Below are 24379 nucleotides of genomic sequence, written 5' to 3'. Positions count from 1 at the left end.
AATAAAATATAGTATGAAATTTCAGTATGGTACACATATGGGATCTAGGTCTATGATGTATCATGTTGGAATTTCATGTTGCAATTTTATACCGTCTATCATTTTTCTTCATTTTAAGTCAAAACATTTTGCATGAAGTTCTTTACTAATAATTTTCAAGAGCAAACACAGAAAAAAATTATTCAAATTGGAGCCTCTCCTCCTCCTCTCTCTCTAACGTAAAGTTGTTACATTGCTGGGCGTCTGAATTGGTCGTTACGTGCACTTTCTGATTTATCTGGGTGGTCGGTGAAAAATTTCTATAGAACCAGATTGATCATCTAAGAGATAATCAATAAGATTAACTGGGATTTATCAATAAATCTGTTACATTACTGCAGTAAAGCTGTTACATTAACATTATTTATCTGATTATCAAAAATCATATAATACGTGTGATATTTAATGGATAAATATTTAAATCCGATTTAAATGGATCCGGTGCCCGATTAGCATTCCTGTAATTCTCGCTCCTTCAATTGGTCCTCGTCGACTCTGTTCCACTTGGTTCCCCGCTTGCTAGAACGTTTTCTTGCTCGCCACAAAATCGAGGAAGAAGAAACCAAAGCTAGAGTAGAGCAGCAGCTTCCTCTCATCTCAGGCCAGATCGAGATCGGGGCGACGGTCTCACGATCTTCCCTCCTCCCGGTGTGGATCCAGCAGCCGCTCCATCTAGCGCTGGATCTTCCCCTGTCGGATCCAGTGAGTTGGATCTACTGCTGTCTTCGGTGTGTTCGTCTGATGTTTCCTGGTGGTTTTGTTTGATTGCTAGATCGTGTTCGAGGGTCAATCGCGTGGTTTATCTGAGCTAGGGTTTTTGATGTTTCTTGGCCGGATCTAGTGATTTTGATCGATAACGTTATTTGATTTGGTATCGAGTTTGTTGCATTGGTGCTATTGCTTGATCATGTATCCCTCCGATTAGATGCCGGTCTTTCCATTTGTTTCTGCTTATACATGCTTGGCCAGTGGGCATTTGCTCGGGAGTTCGATGAGTTTGATTTGAAATGGGTTTAGGTTTCCATTGATGAGCAACCGATGAGATACACGGGACGTTCTGTTTAGATCTCGGAAAAAATGGTTTTGTCGAGATTTTGAAGACAGCCCTGACCTTCCATAGTATGTATCGTGATGGAATTTCTAAATTTCATTGGCTTTTGCTTCATCTTCATGGATAGTTAAGTGAAATTTACTTCCGTGGATTTCCCGTCACAGGAGCATGCATGGATTTGTTTTTTATTTCTTTAAGCAAAGGGAAAATAAAACAAGACGAGAATACATCTTGATTGTTAAATAACATTCTAAGGTTGGGTCATTTGGGCTTTAATTTGCTTGATAACTTAATAGAAAGATTATATTGCTGCGTTGCTGATATCTGAGGGCTAGAGGCTAGAATTCTTTCCTTTCAGTTGTGTTCTAATATCAAACAAGCTAAAATTATCAATAAGAAAAAACTATAACTAGGTACTAAATTCATCTTATCTGATGAATGAGTGTTTGTTGCTGATTAAGGGAACCTATTCCTTGATATATTTATCTGCACATTTTTTTAGATGTTGTGATCAATACATAAAATACAGACGGATAAGAGATTGGTAACCGTAGCTTTCTCTCTACAATTGCGATCAGACTACTTTCTATAAATTATAAAATCACTTATCCAGAAGAAAATGAATAAAGTTTATTTTCTTGATAAGGTCTTAGAAGAAGAAAATAACTTTCTGAAGTGATCCTATATCTGGTATACATGCGAACTTTCTGATACAGTTACTTTAGTCAATTGCTAATTTGTTACTGTGGTGGATGACATTTTTAAAATTTGAGTTTAATGGGTAAAAGCCATACATATATAGTCTCTCTACTACCTTTTGAATTTTTGTGATAGTTCATAAAGATAACTTATTTAATTTTGCTGATGTTTTCTTAGGTAGGAGCTCTTGTTTGCCAATGCTAATTATTAACTGGAGATTTCAAGACTAGTGCAGTAAGAAGTGTACACGTGCAGAAAGTATGGCATCTACAAGTAAAGCTGATAGGAAGGCAGCATTGGATGCAGCTGCATGGATGTTCAATATAGTTACATCTGTCGGAATTATCATGGTCAATAAGGCCTTGATGGCAAAATATGGCTTTACATTTGGTATGCCTATAAGAGTTTCACTTTTATAATTCTGGTGATATACAATTCTTTTTTCTCTAGCTAATATTAAAGGTGAGTTGAGATTCTTGGAGAGAGTTAAATTTTCTCAGGGAGAAATTATACCAGAATTTATGTTTTCTCATTGTAGTTATTTTACCACAGAAGTACGATAAAGTTTAGAAATTCCTTTATTTTTATTGTCAGTTCTTATATGGTGTAATATGTTTTCTGCTGCAGCCACAACATTGACGGGCCTACATTTTGCCACAACTACACTTCTTACTCTTGTATTTAGGTGGCTCGGATACATTCAGCCTTCTCACTTGCCTTTATCCAACCTTATGAAATTTGTCCTTTTTGGAAACTTATCTATTGTTGGAATGAATATAAGTCTGATGTGGAATTCAGTCGGTTTTTATCAGGTTTGTTCTGGTGTCAGTAAGTAAATCATAGAATTTCATATAGTGATGTAATTTTGGAATTAAATGACAGATTGCAAAGCTGTGCATGATTCCAGTATCATGTCTTCTAGAAGTCGCGTTTGACAAAATTCATTACTCAAGGGCCACAAAGCTGAGCATACTGGTGGTTCTATTAGGTGTTGGCATCTGTACAGTCACCGATGTGAGTGTCAATATGAGAGGGCTTATAGCTGCTATTGTAGCAGTTTGGAGCACTGCTTTGCAACAATACGTGAGTAAATATGGACATATCTCAATATATTTTCACCTAAATATAATTGACATCTGATATTTTGCTTATGCTTGCACTTTTATGGGTAATTGACCTCAAGTTATAACTTTTTATACTTGATGTATAGCCACTACACTTTATTTACATCAAGCTGGTTGTTCTATAGTGCTGATATTAAGTAGTAGGTACTTCATTTGAAGGTATAACTAAGTCGCAAATTTCTATCTTCAGTATGTGCATTTTCTTCAAAAGAAATATTCACTTGGATCATTCAACCTCCTCGGACATACTGCTCCATTTCAGGCAGCATCACTGTTGATATTAGGCCCTTTTGTTGATTATTGGTTGACAAACAAAAGGGTCGACGCCTTTGACTACAATATAACCTCTGTTGTGAGTATATGCTGCAGTTTCCCAACTTCATTTTGATATGTTATATTTGAACTGCTCCTGTAGTAAACATGAATATAAGGGGTAAACACTTGTTTTGTTCTTATATTGCAGTTCTTCATTGTCCTCTCATGCACCATTGCTGTAGGAACCAATCTCAGTCAGTTCATCTGCATAGGACGGTTCACTGCCGTCTCTTTCCAAGTTATTGGACACATGAAGACAATCCTAGTCCTAGTCTTGGGATTCTTCTTATTCGGAAGAGAAGGCCTCAATTTACACGTGATCTTTGGAATGATCTTAGCCGTTTTAGGAATGATCTGGTATGGAAATGCATCATCAAAGCCAGGTGGGAAAGAGCGACGACCTTCTTACACATTGCCTGTCGATAAATCTCAAAAGCTTGGTCTTCTAGCAGAATCTGGAGATCACAATGACAAAGTTTAATCTTCAATATAGCTTGAGTATCACTCCTCAATTAATGGATTTCACATTTGTGTCCCTTGTAACTTGAGTAGAACAGGGAAGAGTTGGTGGTTTCTTTCCCTCCATACGTTGACAAATTCAAGATTGGATGAGGCACTACAATTTGTTACTTGTTTAAAGGTTTGTATTAATTTCCAACCAAAAAGGGATCTGCTATAATTTATTGACTGCTGCATTTCTGATCTTGAATTTGATGGATGTATTATATTTAGCTACGAACAGTTTTAAGTCTGGTAGATATGTGTCGAATATATTCTCATTCTTTCAAACACCTGCTCGCAGTAGGGTATAGGCTTTGATACTTGAAATCTCTCTCTTCTTTGGCATTTTCCATGATCACTAAAGCCCTCATTTGCCTTTGGTGGGCTCCTTTTTCATATCTCTAATATTAACATGTTAGCACCAAAATTCAAAATTTGCAATTGTTTCACTTGATATGGGTGATGATGAATCAGTTGGTACTAGGTTGATTAGGTTGCTATTTATTTTATTATATTGCAAGAAGCTTGGCTAGTCAAGTTAAACTTATTAGTCGAGGATCATCTTGTGACTTATAAAATGAACATGCTTGCTTCCATGTGATCAAAGACCTTGGTTTGCACTCATATGCTTCTCTAATTTTGAATTTTCATTTGAGGCTTGTAGTCTTGTTAAGCAAGCTATCTTGCGAAATAATACATCTAATTTTGACTATTTAATTTTGGCCAATCTTGAACCCAATGTCTTTTCAGCATTTTAGTGAGCTTAAGGGTTGTAAACATGTCAAGCTTTATGATATTCAAATTTGTTTGACAAGGTAATTAAATCAAGTCTAAAATGAATTAAGTTTTTAAAATGATTGTTTGATTTTGATTTGAGTTTTTTTATGAGCTTGATCTTGTTTAAGTTTGGCTTGAGTTTAATTAGTTTAAATTTGATTCATTTGGATGTTATTAAATTTTCAATCTAAAAATTTTTAAAATTTTTATATTTTAAATTTATTTAATTAGTTAGTGAGTTTGATTATATAAATTTATTTATTTATTTTAATTTTTTTATTTAATATATTGATAAGAATTTTATTTATGAATATGATTGAGAAGTATTATTCATCAATATCGTTCACAAATATTATTTATAAATATTGTTAATAAATATTAATTAGTTGAATATAACATTTAGAGTGACAGATTCTATGATTGCCTATTCATTAGAATCAAGAGTTTCCCTTCGCCCAAATAATACATCAATATTAACTAGAGTGTTTAGCTCGCATGATCGAGTCAACATCATTTTTTAATACCATCGAATTGGTGAATACCTATGTTCATAAAACAAGCCAAAAAATATGAGTCAAATTCTCCTACGGAGTCCACGTGCTATCCTATTACCTAGGGCTTTACTTGTAATGCACCATCAAACCGTCAATTGTTTTATACTTGTTGTCTGTGTCCGGTCCCCCATATCACTCTTTCCTTGTTCACTTCTGAGTTCAAGCTCGAACCTCCAAGTCATATTTCATCGATTAAATATGATTAATATAATAATATTGTTTTTATCAGTATTGAAAATATTTCATTGTTTTTTATTAGTTATCTTTAATATTTTTGTCCCTTGGAAAAGCATTAATAACGTTTATTTCTTTTTTTTAAAAAAAAATTAGCAGGACGTTGTGGTTGTGATCTCGTCTCATGACTTCACAAAGAAAAATATCGCACAAGGCTCTAAAAAAAGATTAGAAATCCAGCAAAAGTATTTCTAATAAAACCACCACTTCAGCAAAAATAAAAATAATAATAAATAGAACTAAAGAAAAGAAAAATATGCAGCTCTCCAACATGAGCTGCCAGTCCCTAGAGCCGTCCGATCTCCATCGGACGGCGGTTAGCAGCCCACCTGCTTCATCGTCCCTCACATAACTTGCCACGAGTCCAGTGCAGGAAAACCCGATGCCGCCAAAAGCAACGGGTCGAACTCCGCAAGAGCCGGATCCGACCCAAACGCCGCCGGCTGAAATAAGCCGGCCCGGTCGTACGCCGACAACCAGTCGAGCGCCGGAATAGCCCGGCTGCCCGCTGATGCTGCCGGCGGCGGCGGCGGCGGCGGCTGATTCATCTCTTCGGCCGACCTGTTTCCGGTGACGCGCTGGACCAGCTCGCGGAAGTGGGCCGGGCTGGCGGCTATGTAGGTGGTGGGCGAGCGCTTGCAGGCCCGGGACTTGCGCTTCCTGGCGATGCGGCCGCTGGAAGGGTCGCGGCGGGGAGGCTGGAACGAGGACATGGACTCCGGCGAGCGGACGGAGGCGGCGGAGACGGCTGAGAAGGATTCGGAGAGGAGACCGGCGCAGTCGCCGCCGCCGGAGATGCCGTGAGGGCGGTGCCTCCATGGATCGAGGACGGAGCTGTTCTCCATCTTCTGCTTCTGTTCCTCTTTTTCTCGAATTTTTTCAGTCTTCTCTTTTAAGCATTTGATCGAACACGCAGTGTGCGGAAGCCGAAGCAGCACATATAGAGACGGCATCGGTGGTGGTCGGCGTATTAAGAGCAAAATTTCACTTGACCCCCAGTTCTTTCAAAATAATCATTCTGCCCCTTTTTTAATTTTCTTCCCATAAAACTTATTTGATTCTTTGTCAACTAAACCCACAAATCATAATTACATTTTTTTAAATAAAAAATGCCCTATTATTCATTACAATAATATAAAATTTACTCAATATAATTTATAATTTATTATTAAAATTAAGAAATATTAATTTTAAACAGGACTGTTAAGTGAATTAAGTTAAATTTAAATTTAATAACGTATTTCATTCTTTGTTTACAGACATTAATAAATTAAGAACAAATGTAAAAAAAAAAAGTTCGACTCAATGGACATGCGATTGATTTCACAAGTCTAAGGATATAAATTATATTTTTGATATTATGGGAAGCAAAATGAAATATTTAGGTGAAATTTAAGAAGGCTCATGTGGAGAAGAAGGAAGGCGGTGGAAGCGAACTGGCAAAACACGTCGCCTCGGCCACGTGTAGCCTGCGTCTTGTCGGGTGCGGCGCGGGAGCGGTCGATTCGGTTCCCACTGGACCGGAACATTTAATCCGGTTTATTCGCATCGAGATCCGTGCGGATTAAAGATTGAACGGCGTGTAATTTTTTCTTGTGAAAAATGTGGCGAATCCATCATGCCGCGTCACGTGCGTGGCGGGTCCGAAGGACGGCGCTGCGGCTTGGCCGCTTGGGCGTCGATGAGAGAGAGACTGACAGCGCCCGGTCGAGGGCGGTCGAAGGGACCCTGCTAATCGGGTGCGGCCTTCTGACACGTGCTAGCGTGACTAGTGCTCCTCTCATCTCGGGCCCACGCACGAGGTCGTGTTGAGGTCAGCTGTAGGTCCACGTGTTAAGTTCTCTTGAGACGCACTCTTTACAAAAAATAATAATAATAAATAAAATAAAATAAAATTTATTATTATAACGATCTCACACGATGGATTCCATGATCATGTATGATAAAATAAATTAAAAAATTATAATTAACCATGATGAAGGATCGTTGAAATAAATTTAAAAATTATAGTTGTCCATGATGAAGGACGGTATTACTCAACTTCGTTGAGATTTGAATTTTTACGCTCTTTTGTAAGTCTGTTCCACCGTAATTAATTCAGTTACGTCCCGAAACTTTTGAAACGCACTCGAGAAGACTGCGAAATTAATAGGGCAAAAAGTAAAAAAAAAGCCTCATTTTTTTTCCCAACCGTCTGACGTCTCATCCTTATAAAATAATATAATTTTCTATATCATTCATCTCCCATCCCTATTCTAAATTACATTATAACAATTATAAAATTATAATTATTATATTATAAAAAAATTTAAATAAAAATTAAAAGGATATTCTTTTTATTAAAATTATTTGGAGCTTCTCAATAAACTTTAAATGATATTTTTTAAATTTAAAAATTGATGTTATAGATTTTTGAACGAGTTTCAATTCAATATATTATGTATCTCATAGTTAGCCAAGTCAAAAATTATGATCTTTCAAACTTTAAATGTAAACATTCACTCTGTATAGTAACTATTAAACCATAACTACTACAACTGTACTTGTACATAGTTGTAAAGTCGTAGCAATTATGATTTCATAGTTGCTACTTAGTTATAACAATTAAGATTTCATAGTTACTACAACATAAATGTTAAATTATAAATTTTGCAATATATAAATATAAAATCAAATTTCATTTAATTATCTACAACTAATTATAGGATACATCCCATAATGGCCAAATTTCAAACTTTAAAAATATCATTTAAAATCTCTTTTGACGATCTAAATAATTTTAATTAAAAGAAATGCCCATTTGACTTTTTTTAAAAAAAATTCAATAGCTACAGTTGCTATAACTATGCTGTCATATAATTATAGTAATTATAATTTTAAATTTGTTACAATGTATCTTGGATCCGTTCAAAATTTAGATGAGAGATTAATAATATTGAAGGATAATTATGTTATTTTATAAATAAGTGAGATGTCTTTTTATTGATATAAAAGTCAACATAAGATATATTGTTGACGATTGGATAAAATAAAGTGTCACATGTTATCTGCATTTTGATAATTTTATAGGATTATTATTTAATAAAAGATATTTAGATTGACAGTAATGTTTTAACAGCGATGGTTAAGGTTAAATTTTTTGTTTAGTTAATTTGTTGGAGAACATGGGCTAACAAACAACTGTCTTTATATGATCAGATTGTTTGCAAGGTTACAGAATTAAGATGATTTTCATTGATTAGTTTAGGTAACAATTTGTTTATATACAGTGTATTAGACTTCTTATATATGACATTTTATGTCATATATGATCAATTGCTGGGCATCTGGATTGACCGCCGTATGCGCTTCCCGACATGGTCGTATTAGACTTCTTATACTGGGATTATCATTTTATGTCATATATATATATAGTTATGATGTATGCTTTATTAAAATTTTCAATAATATAATATAGAGAAATCCGACTCTGACATGTATCATTCATCATATGTGAATGATTAAGAATAAAACTATTTTTTAGAGGGAGAAGATGAATATAAAAGATATTTATGTGAAAATTATAAATTATATATATATATATAATTTTGAACATCCAGATATAATAAATTTTTTAAGATAAACATTTTACATCTCTTTTTAATTAATATAAAAGCATTTATTTATAAAAGAAATGTCAATGCAACATGCCATGTCCAGTTCGATAGAGTCTTGGTCGGACACATCCCACATGCCTAGCATATATATATATCCCGAATACTGTCAATATATATATATATATATATAATTATTTTTAGAAAATTAAAACTATTTAAAATATTTTATAAAAATTATAAATGTAACTCTATATTTTTATTTTTTCAGTTTTAAAGTATTTTTAAATATTATATATTAAAAAAATAAATAGGCAAATTTGGTCTACCTATATATTTCAGCAAAAGGTGGAATCCGCTACCCCAGCAGCTCCACATGATCGGTTCCATGACCATCTGTAAGGAGGTAAATCAGGAAATTGCAGTTGGCCACGATAGAGGAGGACATTGCTTTAGTTTCACCGAGATTCAACTCTTGCCCACTTCAGCAACTATGCTCCGTTGTAACCAACTCAATTATGTCCTGGGAGCATGATCTACCTATACATAACTCAATTGGGTGTCATGCCTTAGCTAAGTAGTCAAGCTTCGCTCGGTCTTTCATGAGTCATGCCTAACATAAGCAATGATAGACCAGGTCAAGTTTGATCAAACATGCCACAAGAATGGATTAACTAAACTTAAGTTGGGTCTAATCCGATTTAATCTATTTTGACATTTTTGTAGGTCTAGTTTTTTTCTCTATCTAGAGTTGTCATTCGATACAATCTCTAAGACTCGACACGACCAACATATTTCTTTACATTTGTTCCTGCTTGAGATCACCTACAGAAGAGTGACCGGTTGATGATGGTGAAGTCACGCAAGACTCGCAAACAGTAGAGCTCCTGTCAAGCTGCAAAGAGAAGGAGGGTGAGAATGAAGGCCAGGGGTGTCCTGACTTAACCGCTCCGACGATCAAGTCGACCGCAAACCGGAGATGGAAAGAAAGAAGAACAAAAAATGTTAGAGAATGAGAGTGTTCATTATATGTCCACGTACCTACGCCCCCGAGAAGCGGGGTCATTATATGGAGTCATCAGAGGAAACATTTCATCAGCGATTAGAGGATGTCACATTGAAGGTAAGGAGAATATTATGTCACTGCAGTAGTTAAGTGTACTATCGCTCATGCCTATATGGTACAAGACCATACTGTTTTAGGGGAGCAAGTGATCTACCATTACCTATTTCACTATCTTGTGTGTCAGTCTGATGGCAGTTCGGTAAGCGAGTAAGGCATCGAGTAAGTTACGGAGTCGGTTGACCATGGGGGTGAGTCGGAGATTAGCAACCGAGCTAGAGGTGAGAGCTTACGCGGTTGACCAGAATGTTGAATCAGAGATCAGCCATTGAGCTAGAGGGGAGAGCTTGGGCAGTTGACCAAGGGTTGAGTCAGAGATCGACCACTGAGCTAGAGTGGAGAGTTCAGGCAGTTGACTAGGAGGTCGAGTCGGAGATTGACTACTAAGCTAGAGGGAAGAGCTCGGGTAGTTGATCAGGAGGTCGAATTGGAGATCGACCACTTAGCTAAAGGGGAGAGCTTGAGCTGAGAATTCGGGGCATCAAACTGAACTAGGTAATGAATTGAGCTAGCCATGAGGTTGGGCACCGAATTAAGCCAGTTGGCTACGAGATCAGGCCTTACCTCTATCATGTCGCTGCCACTTGGATCAGATCTTGCTTGACTTTCTTAACCTAGACGTACTAACCCATAACAATACCCATAGATTTTTTTAAAAATCTTTGAAATATTAAATAAGACAAATTATCTTTGAAGAGTAAATACCAAACAACAAACAAAGTTTAAGCAACCCCTTTGCATGAAACTCACCTATAAATTTTAAGTTGTGAAATATATTGATCCGGTCCTAGATCAAGAAATGGGATGACTTAGTAAAGTAATCATGATCATATATTTTTGACCGACTAGATACAAATCAGGTCGGTTTCCAATAGATCGACTATCTTTAGGTCGGGCTTCCTTCAAGTCGATCTTCAATTGATCGACTTCCTTTAGGTCACTTTTTTAGAATGCCGAGTAGGGCTTCCTTCAAGTTGGGGTTCAATAGATCGACTTCCTTCAGTTCGATCTGTAATAGACTTACTTTAGGTCAACTTTTAAATGCCGAGTAGCAAGAAGGTCCAAATAAAGATTTGAAAAGACTCAAGAAAGGATTTAGAAGGGGATCTAGGTGAACCGTGAGAAGGCCCATTTGACACTCAAGTTAGACCTCGAAGAAAAAGTAAAAAAAAAAGAGCGAATGGAGAAAAATATAGAAAACCAAAAGGTACACCTCTTCCTTTCCTCACCGAGGGACATCTCTTTTAGTGATCACTCCTTCAACAACAGCTTCGCTTGATAATGTGCACTTCAGCAATTACTAAGTTGAATCAAAGTTCCAATTTGGGTGGACCAAACTTAAATGTAACTTTTACTTGAGGTCTTCTATCAGGAGCCAACTTGACTCGAAGTCAGTTTGATCAGACTCAAGCTCAATTTGACTTGACTCGATCTCCTTTTGATTTTGATTTTCAATTCAACTTGACTTTTGACTTACTATGCATGTGCTGACTTTCCTCACCCTATTATATATTGATCCCAATAAGGAGCATAACTAAGACTTGATTATATTTAATTGCATATGCTTAGAGGCAAGATTAAATATTCTCTCCTACAATTTTTTTTAATATACACAAGTCCAAATGTGAATAATGCAACTATAATATTTATAAGGTTGAGTATGGTGGATATATTTTATAAGAGACCAATGAAAAAAAAAAGTGAGCAATATTTATAGGAGAAAATAAAATATATAGCTTATCCATTTTTATTGAAATGTATTTTATCCTCTATTTTTTAAAAAATAAACTATGTCATCCAAGCTTTTATGGGCTTACATACTCGAGCTATTGCCATGAATGAATAAAAAAAAACAAATTATTTGTCTCAATTATTTTAAATTGGATCATATAAATATTTTTATTTTATTGACTTTGATTTACAGCACATCTAGTAATGTGTTTAGATACGTGGATAAACTATAAAAATATAAAATCGATAAATTTCTAATTCACCAAATTATTTCACTATCATGCTATAGTAAAATTAACTTAAAGCAATATTCATAGGTACTTATACATATTACATTAATCAAAAGTTAAAAATTATAAAAATATAAACTAATAAATTTCAATTTTATGGTGAGGCAAATATTAATTTTTATGATGAAGAGATATATATTCTTAAGAGATTTAAATTCAAAATTCTTGAAAGATTAATTTGAGTATGACTAATTTGAGTACAAAGTATTAAAATGAACTACATTTAGGTCAAAGTCCATACTCCAATAGTCTGTTTGATATATTGTGTTAAGTTAGCTCATGGGCCAAGTCATCCTTGTCTAGCCTATACACGAACTCGATTAGCGCATTCATATATCGTGTTGGGCTAGCTTATGAGCGAAGCCACCCTCGACTTGACTCACCTCGCCTAGCACATACAAATGAACTCGGATAACACATTTATATATTGTGTTGGGCTAGCTTATGGACCAAGCCATGGCTAACTCAGTTCTGTGTAAAATATTCATTAATATCACAAAAATCCCTTTATTACCAAAAGATATACAGAGGGAACTAATCAGTAGCCTTCCAATCAGCAGAATCTCTACATACTTGAAGGACATCAAACTACCAACTAACTCATTCAAGGAAACTTACTTACCAATGACACTTCTTACACAGGTTTCTACAGTTTGTTCCTATCGACTCGATGAAGAAGCTTCACGATGCAAACTGACTACTTTCGCAATGATCTCGAGCCAGATTGACCGAAGTTTATAGCTCTTCGTGCTTGTGGCAGATATCTTGGCGAAAGTAGCATGCTTGAATTTCTTGTGAAGTACACAATGATAGTAGTCGACGAAAGTCTCTTTTAAGGTAATCATGACACTTGTAGCTTATTTTGATTTGGAGCTATATTAAATGAACGTAAAGATTGCATTTTTCAATGGAGACATTGAGGAATCTATATGGTGCAATCGGAGAACTTTGAGTCTAAAGATTCAAAGCACCTAGTATGCAGATTAAAAAAAATTATTTATTGTTTAAAACAGACATCCCGTCAATGGTACCGAAAATTTGATCAAGTGTCATTTCATTTGGATTTAGAGAAAATGCTGTTGATTAGTGTATAAATGTTAAGTTCAGTGAGAGCAAGTTTGTTATACTTATCCTGTATGTGACTGACATCTTGCTTGCAAGTAATAATAAGGGGCTACTCACATGAAACCAAAGCATTTCTATCCAGTCGTTTTGAAATGAAAGATTTTGATGAAGCATTATTTATATTAGGCATACAGATATATCGTGATTGTTCAAGAGGATTCTTGGACTTTCATAAAAAGCCTAGATTGAAAATGTACTTAAGATATGATATGTAAAATTATGCACCTGGTGACATACCAGTGTCTAGAGGTGACAAATTCAGCCTACAGCAATGTCCATGACTTGAACTTGAAAGAAAAGAGATGGGTCAATTCCCTTATGCGTCAGATGTGGGAAGTCTCATGTATATACAAGTATGTACATGACCAGATATAACATTCATAGTGGGATGTTAGACAGATATATAAGTAACCCAGAATCATCACACTAGAAAGCGATAAAGAAAGTGATGTAATATTTGAAAAAAAAAATTAAAAAACATATGCTTACGTATCGAAAGTCAGATCACCTAGAGGTGATTGGATATTCAGACTCTAATTTTGTTGAATGCTTGGATAGCAAAGGTCCACTTCAGACTATATTTTATACTCATTGGAGGGGCTATATGTTGGAAAAGCATCAAGCAGACGCTAGTAGCTACTTCTACTATGGAGGCAGAGTTGATAGCATGCATCCAATCATGAGATTTAACTGTAGAATTTCATCACATCACTACATATCGTTGATGGTATTAATATACCATTGAGGATCAACTGTGATAATAAAACCGTAGAACTTTATGGCAAGAACAACTGTAGTTCATCGAAATCTAAGCATATCTACATCAAGTTTCCAGGTTTAAAGAAAGAGTTCACAGTCGTCAAGTGATAATAGAGCACATCAGTATAGATTTCATACTGGCAAATCCACTCACCAAGGGCTTGGTACCTAAGATGTTAATTTCATGCGTATATTGTAAATATGGGAGTACTTCTTATGAAAGAAGAATTCATCTAGTGAGATCTATATATATTTTATTTGTTCTATATTTGTTAATAAAGATAAATATTTTATTTTGATATTTATACGTATTTAAAGTTTAAAAATATTAATGAGTATTTATATATTTGTTTGACACTCTGAAATAAAATATCATGATTTACTACTATAATTTAGCATTTGGTATTTGTAAATATGATACAGATTTCTTTAGTAATCATAAGGCTTGGATCATAATTTGGTATTGTAGTTTAGCATAAAATATTTGCAAATATGATCAGACTCTTTTAGGTCATTTAGGATCAATTGAAAATTGACTTGTACTGATTATAATTCATATAATTTCCATACTACATATCCACATATTGATCTATGTCATTAATGACATTGATATTGTGATTATTGTTAGGGCTTATTATAGGCATATATAATAGCTATGACCTCTTTAGTTCTATACCAATGAAGTTAATGGATCAGATTATTTTACAGGGGTATTTTTGTACCTATAGAGTTTGATATTAACTGAAGTTATGATCGTATATCATATACACATCACATGTAGCTTAAGTGAGAGATTGTTGGATTTAATTTTTTTTAACTGGATTTAATTATAATTTATATATGCGGATACGAATCGAATCCATTTAAGTGATCTAATTAAGGTTTATCAGATTTCAGATTATTTGATATGGATTAAATATGTAGAATTCGTTAGTCCGTTCCGTTATCATCAAATATAGATTAAATATGTAGAATATGTCAATCCGTTTTGTTATTATCTATGGGCTGATAATGAGTCAAATTTCTATATACAGAGTTTAGTCCCTGAGGGTTTAGGAACAACTGATATTACGTCTTCGTTTATCATTGACGAAGGTGTTATAGCGCTGTCACCCTAATTCCCTTGGAAGACCACTCTCTTGCTTTCGCTTCATATTTTTTCACAAGTATCGAGCAGTTGACGTTATAGGACAAGGACAATGACTCTCCAGTCAGATTCCATATTATTATTTATATATTTTTATGTTAAATCATATTTGGATGCAAGTTCTTATTCAATTTATAAAACTTATATAATTTAGAATTTACAAATTCTTTCATCGTATGCACCACTTGGAAAAAGTTCTCAGTGAACGAGTATTTGGTGATAATTCAGTTGTGATTCAATAGATCTCAACTGAAATGGAGTATTTATTTCTAATTACGTAAGTTCTTATTCAATTTATAAAATTTATATAATTTAGAATTTATAAATTCTTTCATCATCGTATGTACCACTTGAAAAAAGTTCTCAGTGAATAAGTATTTGGTGATAGTTCAATTGTGATTTAATAGATCAGAGTATTTCTTCGTTCTGTTAAAAAAAAAATAGTGAAAAGAGAAGAGTTAGTTTCCTACACTAGTGGATCACGAAAACTAATGCTTGTACATCCTTTTTAATTAGAGATAAATCTATATTAAGAGTTAATTTATCAACGGTGTCGTGGTGTAGTTGGTTATCACGTCAGTCTAACACACTGAAGGTCTCCGGTTCGAACCCGGGCGATGCCAAACTTTTTTGTCTGAAAAATTTTAAATGGGCTCGCAGATTTCTTGAACGGACCGAATCAGAATCCAGCGACGCCATTTGAGCCCACAAAGTTTTTTTGATTGGTCTCACAAATTTTCAAATGGGCCGCAGTTCGAGTCCAGTCAACGGATATGTATGCTCAAATAGATCGATTAATTAGATAGTCGATAGAATTACTTAATTTTTATTGATTTGATTTATTTAATTTTCATAACAAATTTTTCGATCGATTGTCCAAATAATAATAATAACTATTGTTCGAGATCATGCCTCAAGCTGCTACATCAGCCGTGCATACCGATAAATTATAAGAATAGTTAACTTGTTGAAAAATTAATTTATTTGAAATTAAAAAAATTATTAATATTTTATAAATAAATTATCTTTATAAACAGTTGGATAAAATTATCTTTATTAATACTTTGTAAATAAATTATCTTTATAAACAGTTAGTTTACCGATAAAACTTACCTTCTGATTTTACTAATTAGTTAGTTTACATGATAATTAGATTTTACTAATCAGTACTATCATGGCTACAAGTGCCATGTTAAAACTTACCTTTAGCGATAAGTCTCACCTTGTAACGCTTAATGGATTCATATGATTTGTACACCTATTTGCAACCGATTAACTTCTTTTCTTTAGGTAAGGAAGTAAGGGGTCCATGTATCATTTTCTTCCAATGCTTGAATTTTCAAACTCATGACTTCTTTCCACTTAGGATCTTTTTCAGCTTAGGCAAACGTATTAGGTTCTACAAGAGTAGAGATATGAGTTGCAAAGGCACGATGAGAAGAAGATAAATTTTTATAATATATAAAATTTTTTAAAGGACAATGAGTATTTTTACTTGATTTTGCCATTGAAGATGATGATGAATTTGGGGAAAGAATCTTAGTTTGGGTACAATAAAAATCATGTAACCAAATTAATGGTTGGCGAATACGTTTTGATTTTCGCAACATAGATTCATTGGATTGAATTATGGGAGGTGATATAAAAAAAGAAAGTTCATCAACAATGTAGTCACCATTTAAATTTTCTAAGTATTCTAGAATACGAGATGTAACTTTTCAAATGAAGTATCATGATCATCAATCGGTAAGGTAGCACCAAAGAACTATCTTTATCATTTTTTTCTAGAGTAAAAAGGAAATATGTGTAGAATCAAGGTGGACCGGCTAGAGGGAGGGTGAATAGACGAATTAAGAAATAAAGAATAGGTACTCATCTTTTTTAAACTTGGTTGCAACTGGGTGGTTGCTTTCAAGACAATTGAAGTTCAACTAAGAAATTCTTTAGGCGGAGAAGCCTTTACAAGTTAAAGTACACAGACTTAGAGAGAGTTTTACAAGCAAATTGAATATCTAACTCTAAACTTCTAAGCCTATTTATAGCCTTAGACAGTTGATCTTGACCGTTGGTCGTAGATGAGATTTTATCCTAGCCATTGATTCGTAGATAAGATCTTGATTATTGATAAGAGATAAACTTAAATCTCGACCATTGATCAAAGATAAAATTATTTTTGATGAATAATAGATCTTTATCGATTAATAAGGCCGAACTTTATCTTCTTTGATTAAACCTTTGGTCAATTCAAAAACTTTTATCTTCTTTGATTAAACCTTCAGCTGACCTTATCCTTTAATTGTCTTTGCCTCGAAGCAATCCTTTAAGTTTAAAGAGATAAAGTCCTCCTTTCCTTTTTATCTTCGCAGCTTCTCAAAGGCTTTATTTGATCTTCAAAGTCAAGTTTCAACCTTTGACTTGATCAGAAGTCAACAAAGTTGATTTTTATAGAAATGGTGTTTGAGTGATTAATTGTCTGATCAATCGAAGTTAGACTTACCTGAACCCGACTCTGATTTTTCACCCCTCGAGCGTATTTCCTCCCGACTTCTCGTCCCTCGGACGTCGTGCACATCCTTCTCGCTCTATTTGTGTACTCTTCCGTAGCTTCCGCGTTCCTCGGATTGCACCGAACCTGTCGGTTCACTTCCCTGCGTAATCCTTCTCGTCTGCTACGTTTTACGCTCGACTTCCTCCATTCCTAAGTTCCTGCACACTTAGTAGAGGGATTAGAACAACAATAGGACCTAACTAACTTGGTTGATCACATTAAAACTAACCGGGACACTAACAATATGTATTCATGAAAAATAACATCTTGACTTACAAAAATTTATCTAGTCTTTGTATCATAGACTTTATATGTCTTTTGACCAATAAGATACCCAACAAAAATACATCTTTTAGCTCGTTGATCAAATTTATGATTTAGCTTAACATTGGTGGCAAAACATAAACATTCAAATACTCGTAAATAATGATTAGTGGATGGTTTATTGTAGAGAATCTCATATGATATTTTCTTAGAGAGTAGACGTATATGTATGCGATTGATAAGGTAAATAGAAGTAATCACACTTTCCCCCCAAAAGGTTAGTGGTAAGTGAGATTGAAATCTCAAGGCTCTAGTTACGCTCAAGATATGATGATGTTTTTGCTCAACGACACTATTTTATTGACGTGTAAAAATAATAGTAGTTTCATACATTATCTCATGCTGATAAAAAAATTTTGCATTAATTAAAACTCAACCCTGTATCTACTCGAAATCTTTTAATCTTTCTATTAAATTGAGTTTCAACGAATGCAAAGAAAAATTTTAGTAAAGATTGCATCTCAGATTTATAATGCATAAGAAAAATCTATGTATACCTAGAAAAATCACCGATAATGGTTAAGAAATAATGAGCTTCCGAATGGGAGGTAGCTTGAAAAGGTCCTCAAATGTCACAATGTATTAATTCAAAAGATTCATTAGTAGAAATGGAACTCATACCAAAAGGTAATCTTGTTTGCCTGGCTAAATGACAAACGTTACAAACTTTATTTGAACAAATAAAAATTTTGCTAATTAATTGTGCAAGATGTTTCATAGGTTGCATAGATGGATGACCTAGTTATTTATGCCAAAGATCATATTGTAAAGATGCATTATTGACTTTAGAAATGGATGGATTTGATGGTGTAAAAGGGATGTAATAAAGGTCGTTATATTGTCTCCCCAAATCAATCATCTTCTTCGTTGATAAGTCCTGTAAAATTTAAAAATCGAGAAAAAAGTGATCGAGCAATTTAAAAATTTAGTCATCTTACTAACAGATAATAGATTGACATAAAATGATGTCACACAAAGAATATCTATGATAGTAAGATCTAAATGATGTTTTGTAGATCCAATAAATTAATTGGTGCTTTATTTCTATTAGATAATTTAAAAGATGCATATGAAGGTATTTTTGTGTTTAGTAATTAATAACTCATATGATAAAACTATATGATCAGTGACACCACTATCAACAATTCAATTCTGAGAAGTTTTCAAATTAACATAGCTTGAGGACAAAAGGGAATGATTAAACCTGTAACATTTGTCTTTGGTTGAGTTTCACCATTGTTTAAGAGAGTTAAGAGTTGTTGATATTGCTCATGTATGATACTTGGAGTCTCTGATCGAAAATTATTTGTAAAAGATTATTTCTTCCCTTTATTCTTGTAATTGTTACAATATAATTTCACTTTACTTTTATTTAATAATGATTCCCATCATGAGTACATGTGTCCACCAACATGACCTCCTTGGGGACAATCAAGTTTCTTTATTTCTCTTCATTTAAAGCCATAGAATAAACTCTCCCAATAGTAGGAAGAGGCTGAATAAGAAGTATTTGACCATAAATAGCAGAATAAGATTCATGCAGATCCATAAGAAATTGCATTACCTTTTCACTTTGTTCTCATTGTTCTACTTTCTTCATGACACCACAAGTGCAAATTAGAAGATCATTATAAGAAAAAAATTCATCTCATATGCCTTTTAGTTTAGTGAAATAGATTACAAGAGACATAGAACTTTGTCGTAGCGAGACAATATCTCTCTTGATTTGAAATATTCTAGGTGCATTATTTTGGAAGAATCTTTTCTTCAAATCAATTCAAACTTCAACAGCTGACTTAGCATAAATCACGCTATTAGCGATATCAGATTCAATAGAATTGAGATTCCATGATAAAACCATATCATTATACCTTTTTCATGAGAGAAAAGTTTCATCAATCAATACTAGTTTCTTGATGCTTTCGTCGATAAAATCGATTTTGTTTTTAACGCTAAGAGTTATGCTCATTAAACGACTCAAAGTATCATAATTGTCACCATTTAAATGTTTGGTAACTAAAATAATTCCTGGATGATCCGAGTGTTAAAGAAGAAATGGATTAGAATTATCAACAATAATATTTTTTTCAACTTTATTTAATGAAGAAGAAGTTAAATCCGTTATATTAGATGAAGAAGCTTTCAAGAATAAATTGCTCTGATACCATTTAAAAAATATAAAAAAATAAAGAAATAATAAAAATATGAAAAAGATCTTTTCTATTAATCTTGTATAAAATCTTATATATATATATATATATATAAATTGATAAAAATATTTGATATTTATTATAAAGATAAATAAAAAACTAATAAATTGATAATTTTTTTTGAATAATATATTTTAAAATATTTTAAGTTTTCGATTTCCAAATATCTTTTCGAAATAGTATATTTTAACAATGCCACCATGTTTTCCCTTTCTCCGTCGTCTCCTGTAACGATTCTCTCGGCCGGTGCTTCCGCCGGTGGTGTGAAGCTGCCTTCCCTGCGAGTCTTCGCCGCGTTGCAGATCGGCTTACTGCTGCCGCCGGAGTATCTGCAGCGCTCGGCCTGGAGGGAAGAAGCGAGCTCGTCGGCGGACTTCCTCACGGAGGACGTGCTGCTTCTCCGGCTTCCTGAGCGGGCGACGAGATCGTAGGAGTGGGCGACACGTCTGCATGCGTTGGATCACGTGGCCACGGTGGAAGACGCGTGGCGTGGCGTGGCGTGGATAGGAGCGTATAAATAGCACGTGGACTTGGCGTGTCGGTGTCACGAAATTCACGTGCTCATCATCCATGTGCACGTGAGCCAGCTAAGCCACACGTGCTGTGCTTGTCCAATTTACTCTTCCTATTTAGGGGCCCAAGATGCATACTTGATGGCCCAAATACCGCTGCCGGTGCATTGCCTCTCGAAGCTCGCCTCCCGTAGATCTACGCTTCTGCTGGTCGCCGATCTCCATTTGCCGGCGCTTCACTCCCGTCCCCACCGAACACTGACGACTCTTTTTCTCCGTTACGAAGCTACCCTCCTTCCTTCGAGGTTCTCTCTCTTACATTCACTCTCACTCTGTTGTGTGATTGCTTGGGGATTCCTTATGTTAAGGTTGGTTTGCTGTTGAAATCAAAGTTTTTTTTTTTTGTTATTTGGACCTTTTTTTCGATTCTTGGCTACTGGATATGTTTTTGCGATGCCACTATCTGGGGATTTATCAATGGTAGGATCTCTCGTTAGCGAGATCGCTTTGATATCTGTAATGTGTACCCATTATAGTAGTCGTGATGCATAAATCTTGTATTGCTATAGTTCTTGTTCTTTAAAATTTGAATTAAAGACCAAAGAGGCCTCTTTCTAGTTTGTATTAGTTAACTCGAGTGCTCCTGCGACATGGATCACTGGTACAAGTCGTTGTCGTAGTTTTAGGTTTTTGAAGATCTTTGATTTCTCTGGGAGGATCTAGATTCACGATTGTGCTTGGTAAATCTCATTGTGGATTGTTACTGTGAACTGTTGATAGGCGATCTTTAGCCTTTTTTTAGCATAAAAGCCCAAAAATCTATTCTTCTTTCTAATCTGGCATAATTGTGCTGCTGCTGGCGGTTATGTAGTTACTTGAGTCTTATAAGCACTTGATCGCCGATTATATTATTCAGTAACTAAAAACACTGCATAAATTTTCAATACAGATTGTTTTATTTGGATTTGCTGCTTTACCTTGTAAAATGATACAGTAACTCTTTTGGAGCACGTTTTGCCATCTTTGTGCATCTGGGAATATTCTGTTTTGTTGTCTTTTTCCTTAAGACTTGTTTATGGAACAGCTCAGCTTTTGCATTTATCTTAGTTCTGTGACAAATGGATATGCCAATAAGCTGGCTGGTGTACATTTAGCATATTGCATCCTTATAATGAACACTATGGTAGATTTACAAGTTAAAGCAAAGATGAATCCTGATGTATTTTGGATAATTACATTATCAGTTTGATCTACAAGGTCAATGGGATTGAAAATTTGTTTAAGCTACTGCATGTCAGGTAACTCTACAATACTGATGTTTCCTCTTTCTAATAGGCATACTAAAAGATTTTGAGGTGCAAATTAGGCAACTAGTAGTTACTTGCACTAGATAGACACTTGTTTTCAGAATAAGTCTTGAATTTTAATTTTGTGTGGTTAGAAAATCATGATGAAGCATCTTGTCTAGCCCTTCTCTACTATTATTTCCGTGATTTATTGAGATAGAAGATTCACATTATCACTGATAATGTTCTTGGAAATATAATGTTCTCACCACTGACACTTCACTTTCTTTCTGTTGTATACTGTTCTTGGGAATATAATGATGATGGAAGACCTCAAGAACAGGTGACAAAGAATCTCTATTTTCAAGGAAAGACAGAATTTAATTATGAAAATCATAAATGGAGATGATAATATGTATTACAAGAGATCCACCAAAATGGATTACTTCTATGATCATCTGTCCTTCTGGGTTGTTTGGACGTGAATTCCTTTTAATTATGTATGTTTCAAAACTATGCTTTGTTGCTTAACTGACAAACATTTTCCATTGGAGTCGTTAGCTAAAATCTATGATTATTTCTTTAATCGATCTGACAATCTTCTCTTGAATGTCTAGATTGGATGCCGGGTGATTCATTTGAAGCCTTATAATTATTTTTTTACTCTCACTTTTCTTTTGCATTCTCTTTATCAATTTCCTTTTATATAACAGGTTTTGATTTCCAAATGTCTGGCAATGATCTGATTCTGAAAGTTAATGCTAGCTGCGGCAATGAAAATTCTTCTTCAAATGTTTCATCCTGGAAGGACACTCTACTTGGTTTTGCACAGCAAGCATCGGTTTATGGTGTTGCTGCTGGCTATTGCGTATCTGCATCTCTGTTGTCCATAATCAATAAATGGGCAATCATGAAATTTCCATACCCAGGTGCTTTGACAGCTTTACAATACTTCACTAGTGCATTTGGGGTTATGCTCTGTGGTTGGTTAAATCTCGTGGAACATGACCGTTTGAACCTCATTACTATGTGGAAGTTCTTACCTGCTGCAATCATGTTCTATCTGTCCCTTTTTACCAATAGTGAGCTCCTCCTCCATGCCAATGTGGATACCTTTATTGTGTTTCGCTCGGTGGTTCCCATGTTCGTAGCTGTTGGAGAGACTGTATTCCTGAAACAGCCCTGGCCTTCTACCAAGACATGGCTTTCTCTTGCAACCATCTTTGGAGGCAGTGTTATCTATGTTCTCACTGACTACCAGTTCACCGTCACGGCTTATGTCTGGGCAGTGGCTTATCTAGCAAGCATGTCGATAGATTTTGTGTACATAAAGCATGTTGTGATGACCATAGGGCTCAACACATGGGGTCTGGTGTTGTACAACAACTTGGAGGCATTGATGCTTTTCCCCCTGGAGTTGCTCATAATGGGAGAGCTAAAAAAGATTAAGCATGATATATCGGATGAGTATGAGTGGTACTCTTTTAGTGTGATTTTGCCAGTGGCATTGTCATGTTTGTTTGGCTTGGCGATATCCTTCTTCGGATTTTCTTGCAGAAGAGCAATCTCAGCGACAGGTTTCACGGTGCTTGGTATCGTGAACAAACTCCTTACTGTCGTGATAAATTTGGTCATATGGGATAAACATTCGACCTTGATTGGCACATTAGGCCTACTAATCTGCATGTTTGGGGGCGTTTTATACCAACAGTCAACCACAAAGGCCAAGAAACCGGAAGCTGAGACCGAGACACAAAGCAAAGATGAGGAGCAGCATAAATTGTTGGAGATGAAGGCAACTGAAGAGACTGACAATGTTGAGCATACAACAGTAAATCCAAAGTAGAGTTATGTTGCTGTGCTGTGCAGTGCAGAGGAAAGTTGTCTGTTGTATGTAGTTTGGGGACCAGAAAATTGATAGGATTCCTCACTAAATCGCATTGTGATGATTTGATGATCATGCTATCAATCCAACTTCTTGGAAGTCAATTAAATTGGTTGGTCAAATACTAGAACAATATTCAAGTCAGGTTATTGCTTGTGCGTAATCCCCTCTGTTAGCTGTTAATATTTAAGGATGCAAATGAATTGAATGTTGAACAAATTTGATGTTCGATCTCATCATCTATTACCGCAACATCCGATGTGGGAATCAACTGTGCCAATCCATAAGGGCACACACAGCTCTACAATACTCTTCTGCAAGATGACTACACAGTGACGTCAGATGATCTATTCCAACTACTATCATATTATCTGCTAAAGGCAAAGTAAGGTTGCGTACAATGGATCCTTTTCTCGGACCTCGTATGGCAGGAGCTTCGTGCACTGGACTGTTATCTGCATATATTATTAAATTGGTACTAACTAAAATAATGCATGATCGTTCGTCTTTCAAATCATTTGGTTTCTCCTCCTCCATCTCTAGAGATGGTTG

General features: G+C 35.0%; 3 protein-coding genes and 1 non-coding gene across 6 annotated transcripts; 3 read left to right on the top strand and 1 right to left on the bottom strand.

Annotated features, from left to right (window-relative positions):
* The first annotated feature begins 491 nt into the window (after positions 1 to 491).
* LOC141831590 (UDP-rhamnose/UDP-galactose transporter 6-like) lies at positions 492 to 3959 on the top strand. 3 transcript variants are annotated; one of them, XM_074718980.1, is made up of 6 exons: positions 492 to 741; positions 1967 to 2179; positions 2417 to 2601; positions 2672 to 2872; positions 3104 to 3265; positions 3377 to 3959. In XM_074718980.1, the coding sequence occupies exons 2-6, from the start codon at positions 2050 to 2052 to the stop codon at positions 3707 to 3709; spliced, it is 1011 nt and encodes a 336-aa protein (XP_074575081.1). In that variant the 5' UTR covers positions 492 to 741; positions 1967 to 2049; the 3' UTR covers positions 3710 to 3959. The 3 variants fall into 3 exon arrangements, with proteins under 3 accessions (XP_074575081.1, XP_074575082.1, XP_074575083.1); XM_074718981.1 differs by having other exon boundaries at positions 492 to 767; XM_074718982.1 differs by lacking the exon at positions 492 to 741 and adding an exon at positions 1140 to 1158.
* Positions 3960 to 5480: 1521 nt separating this feature from the next.
* On the bottom strand, positions 5481 to 6193 carry LOC141832674 (calmodulin-binding protein 25-like). Its single transcript, XM_074720133.1, has one exon. It carries the CDS (start codon positions 6137 to 6139, stop codon positions 5639 to 5641), a length of 501 nt encoding a protein of 166 aa, XP_074576234.1. The 5' UTR covers positions 6140 to 6193; the 3' UTR covers positions 5481 to 5638.
* Positions 6194 to 15611: 9418 nt separating this feature from the next.
* TRNAV-AAC (transfer RNA valine (anticodon AAC)) lies at positions 15612 to 15685 on the top strand. The gene has a single exon. It is a non-coding gene; the product is annotated as a tRNA-Val (tRNA).
* A 5142-nt stretch (positions 15686 to 20827) lies between these two features.
* On the top strand, positions 20828 to 23886 carry LOC141831593 (GDP-mannose transporter GONST3-like). Its single transcript, XM_074718984.1, has 2 exons — positions 20828 to 20961; positions 22656 to 23886. The coding sequence occupies exon 2, from the start codon at positions 22670 to 22672 to the stop codon at positions 23786 to 23788; it is 1119 nt and encodes a 372-aa protein (XP_074575085.1). The 5' UTR covers positions 20828 to 20961; positions 22656 to 22669; the 3' UTR covers positions 23789 to 23886.
* The last annotated feature ends 493 nt before the right edge of the window (positions 23887 to 24379 follow it).

The sequence above is a fragment of the Curcuma longa genome, chromosome 7 (genome assembly GCF_044706935.1).
Source record: "Curcuma longa cultivar G26 ecotype Majalengka, Jawa Barat chromosome 7, ITB_CL_G26_1.1, whole genome shotgun sequence".
NCBI lineage: Eukaryota > Viridiplantae > Streptophyta > Magnoliopsida > Zingiberales > Zingiberaceae > Curcuma > Curcuma longa.
This window is presented reverse-complemented; position numbering and strand designations above follow the sequence as displayed.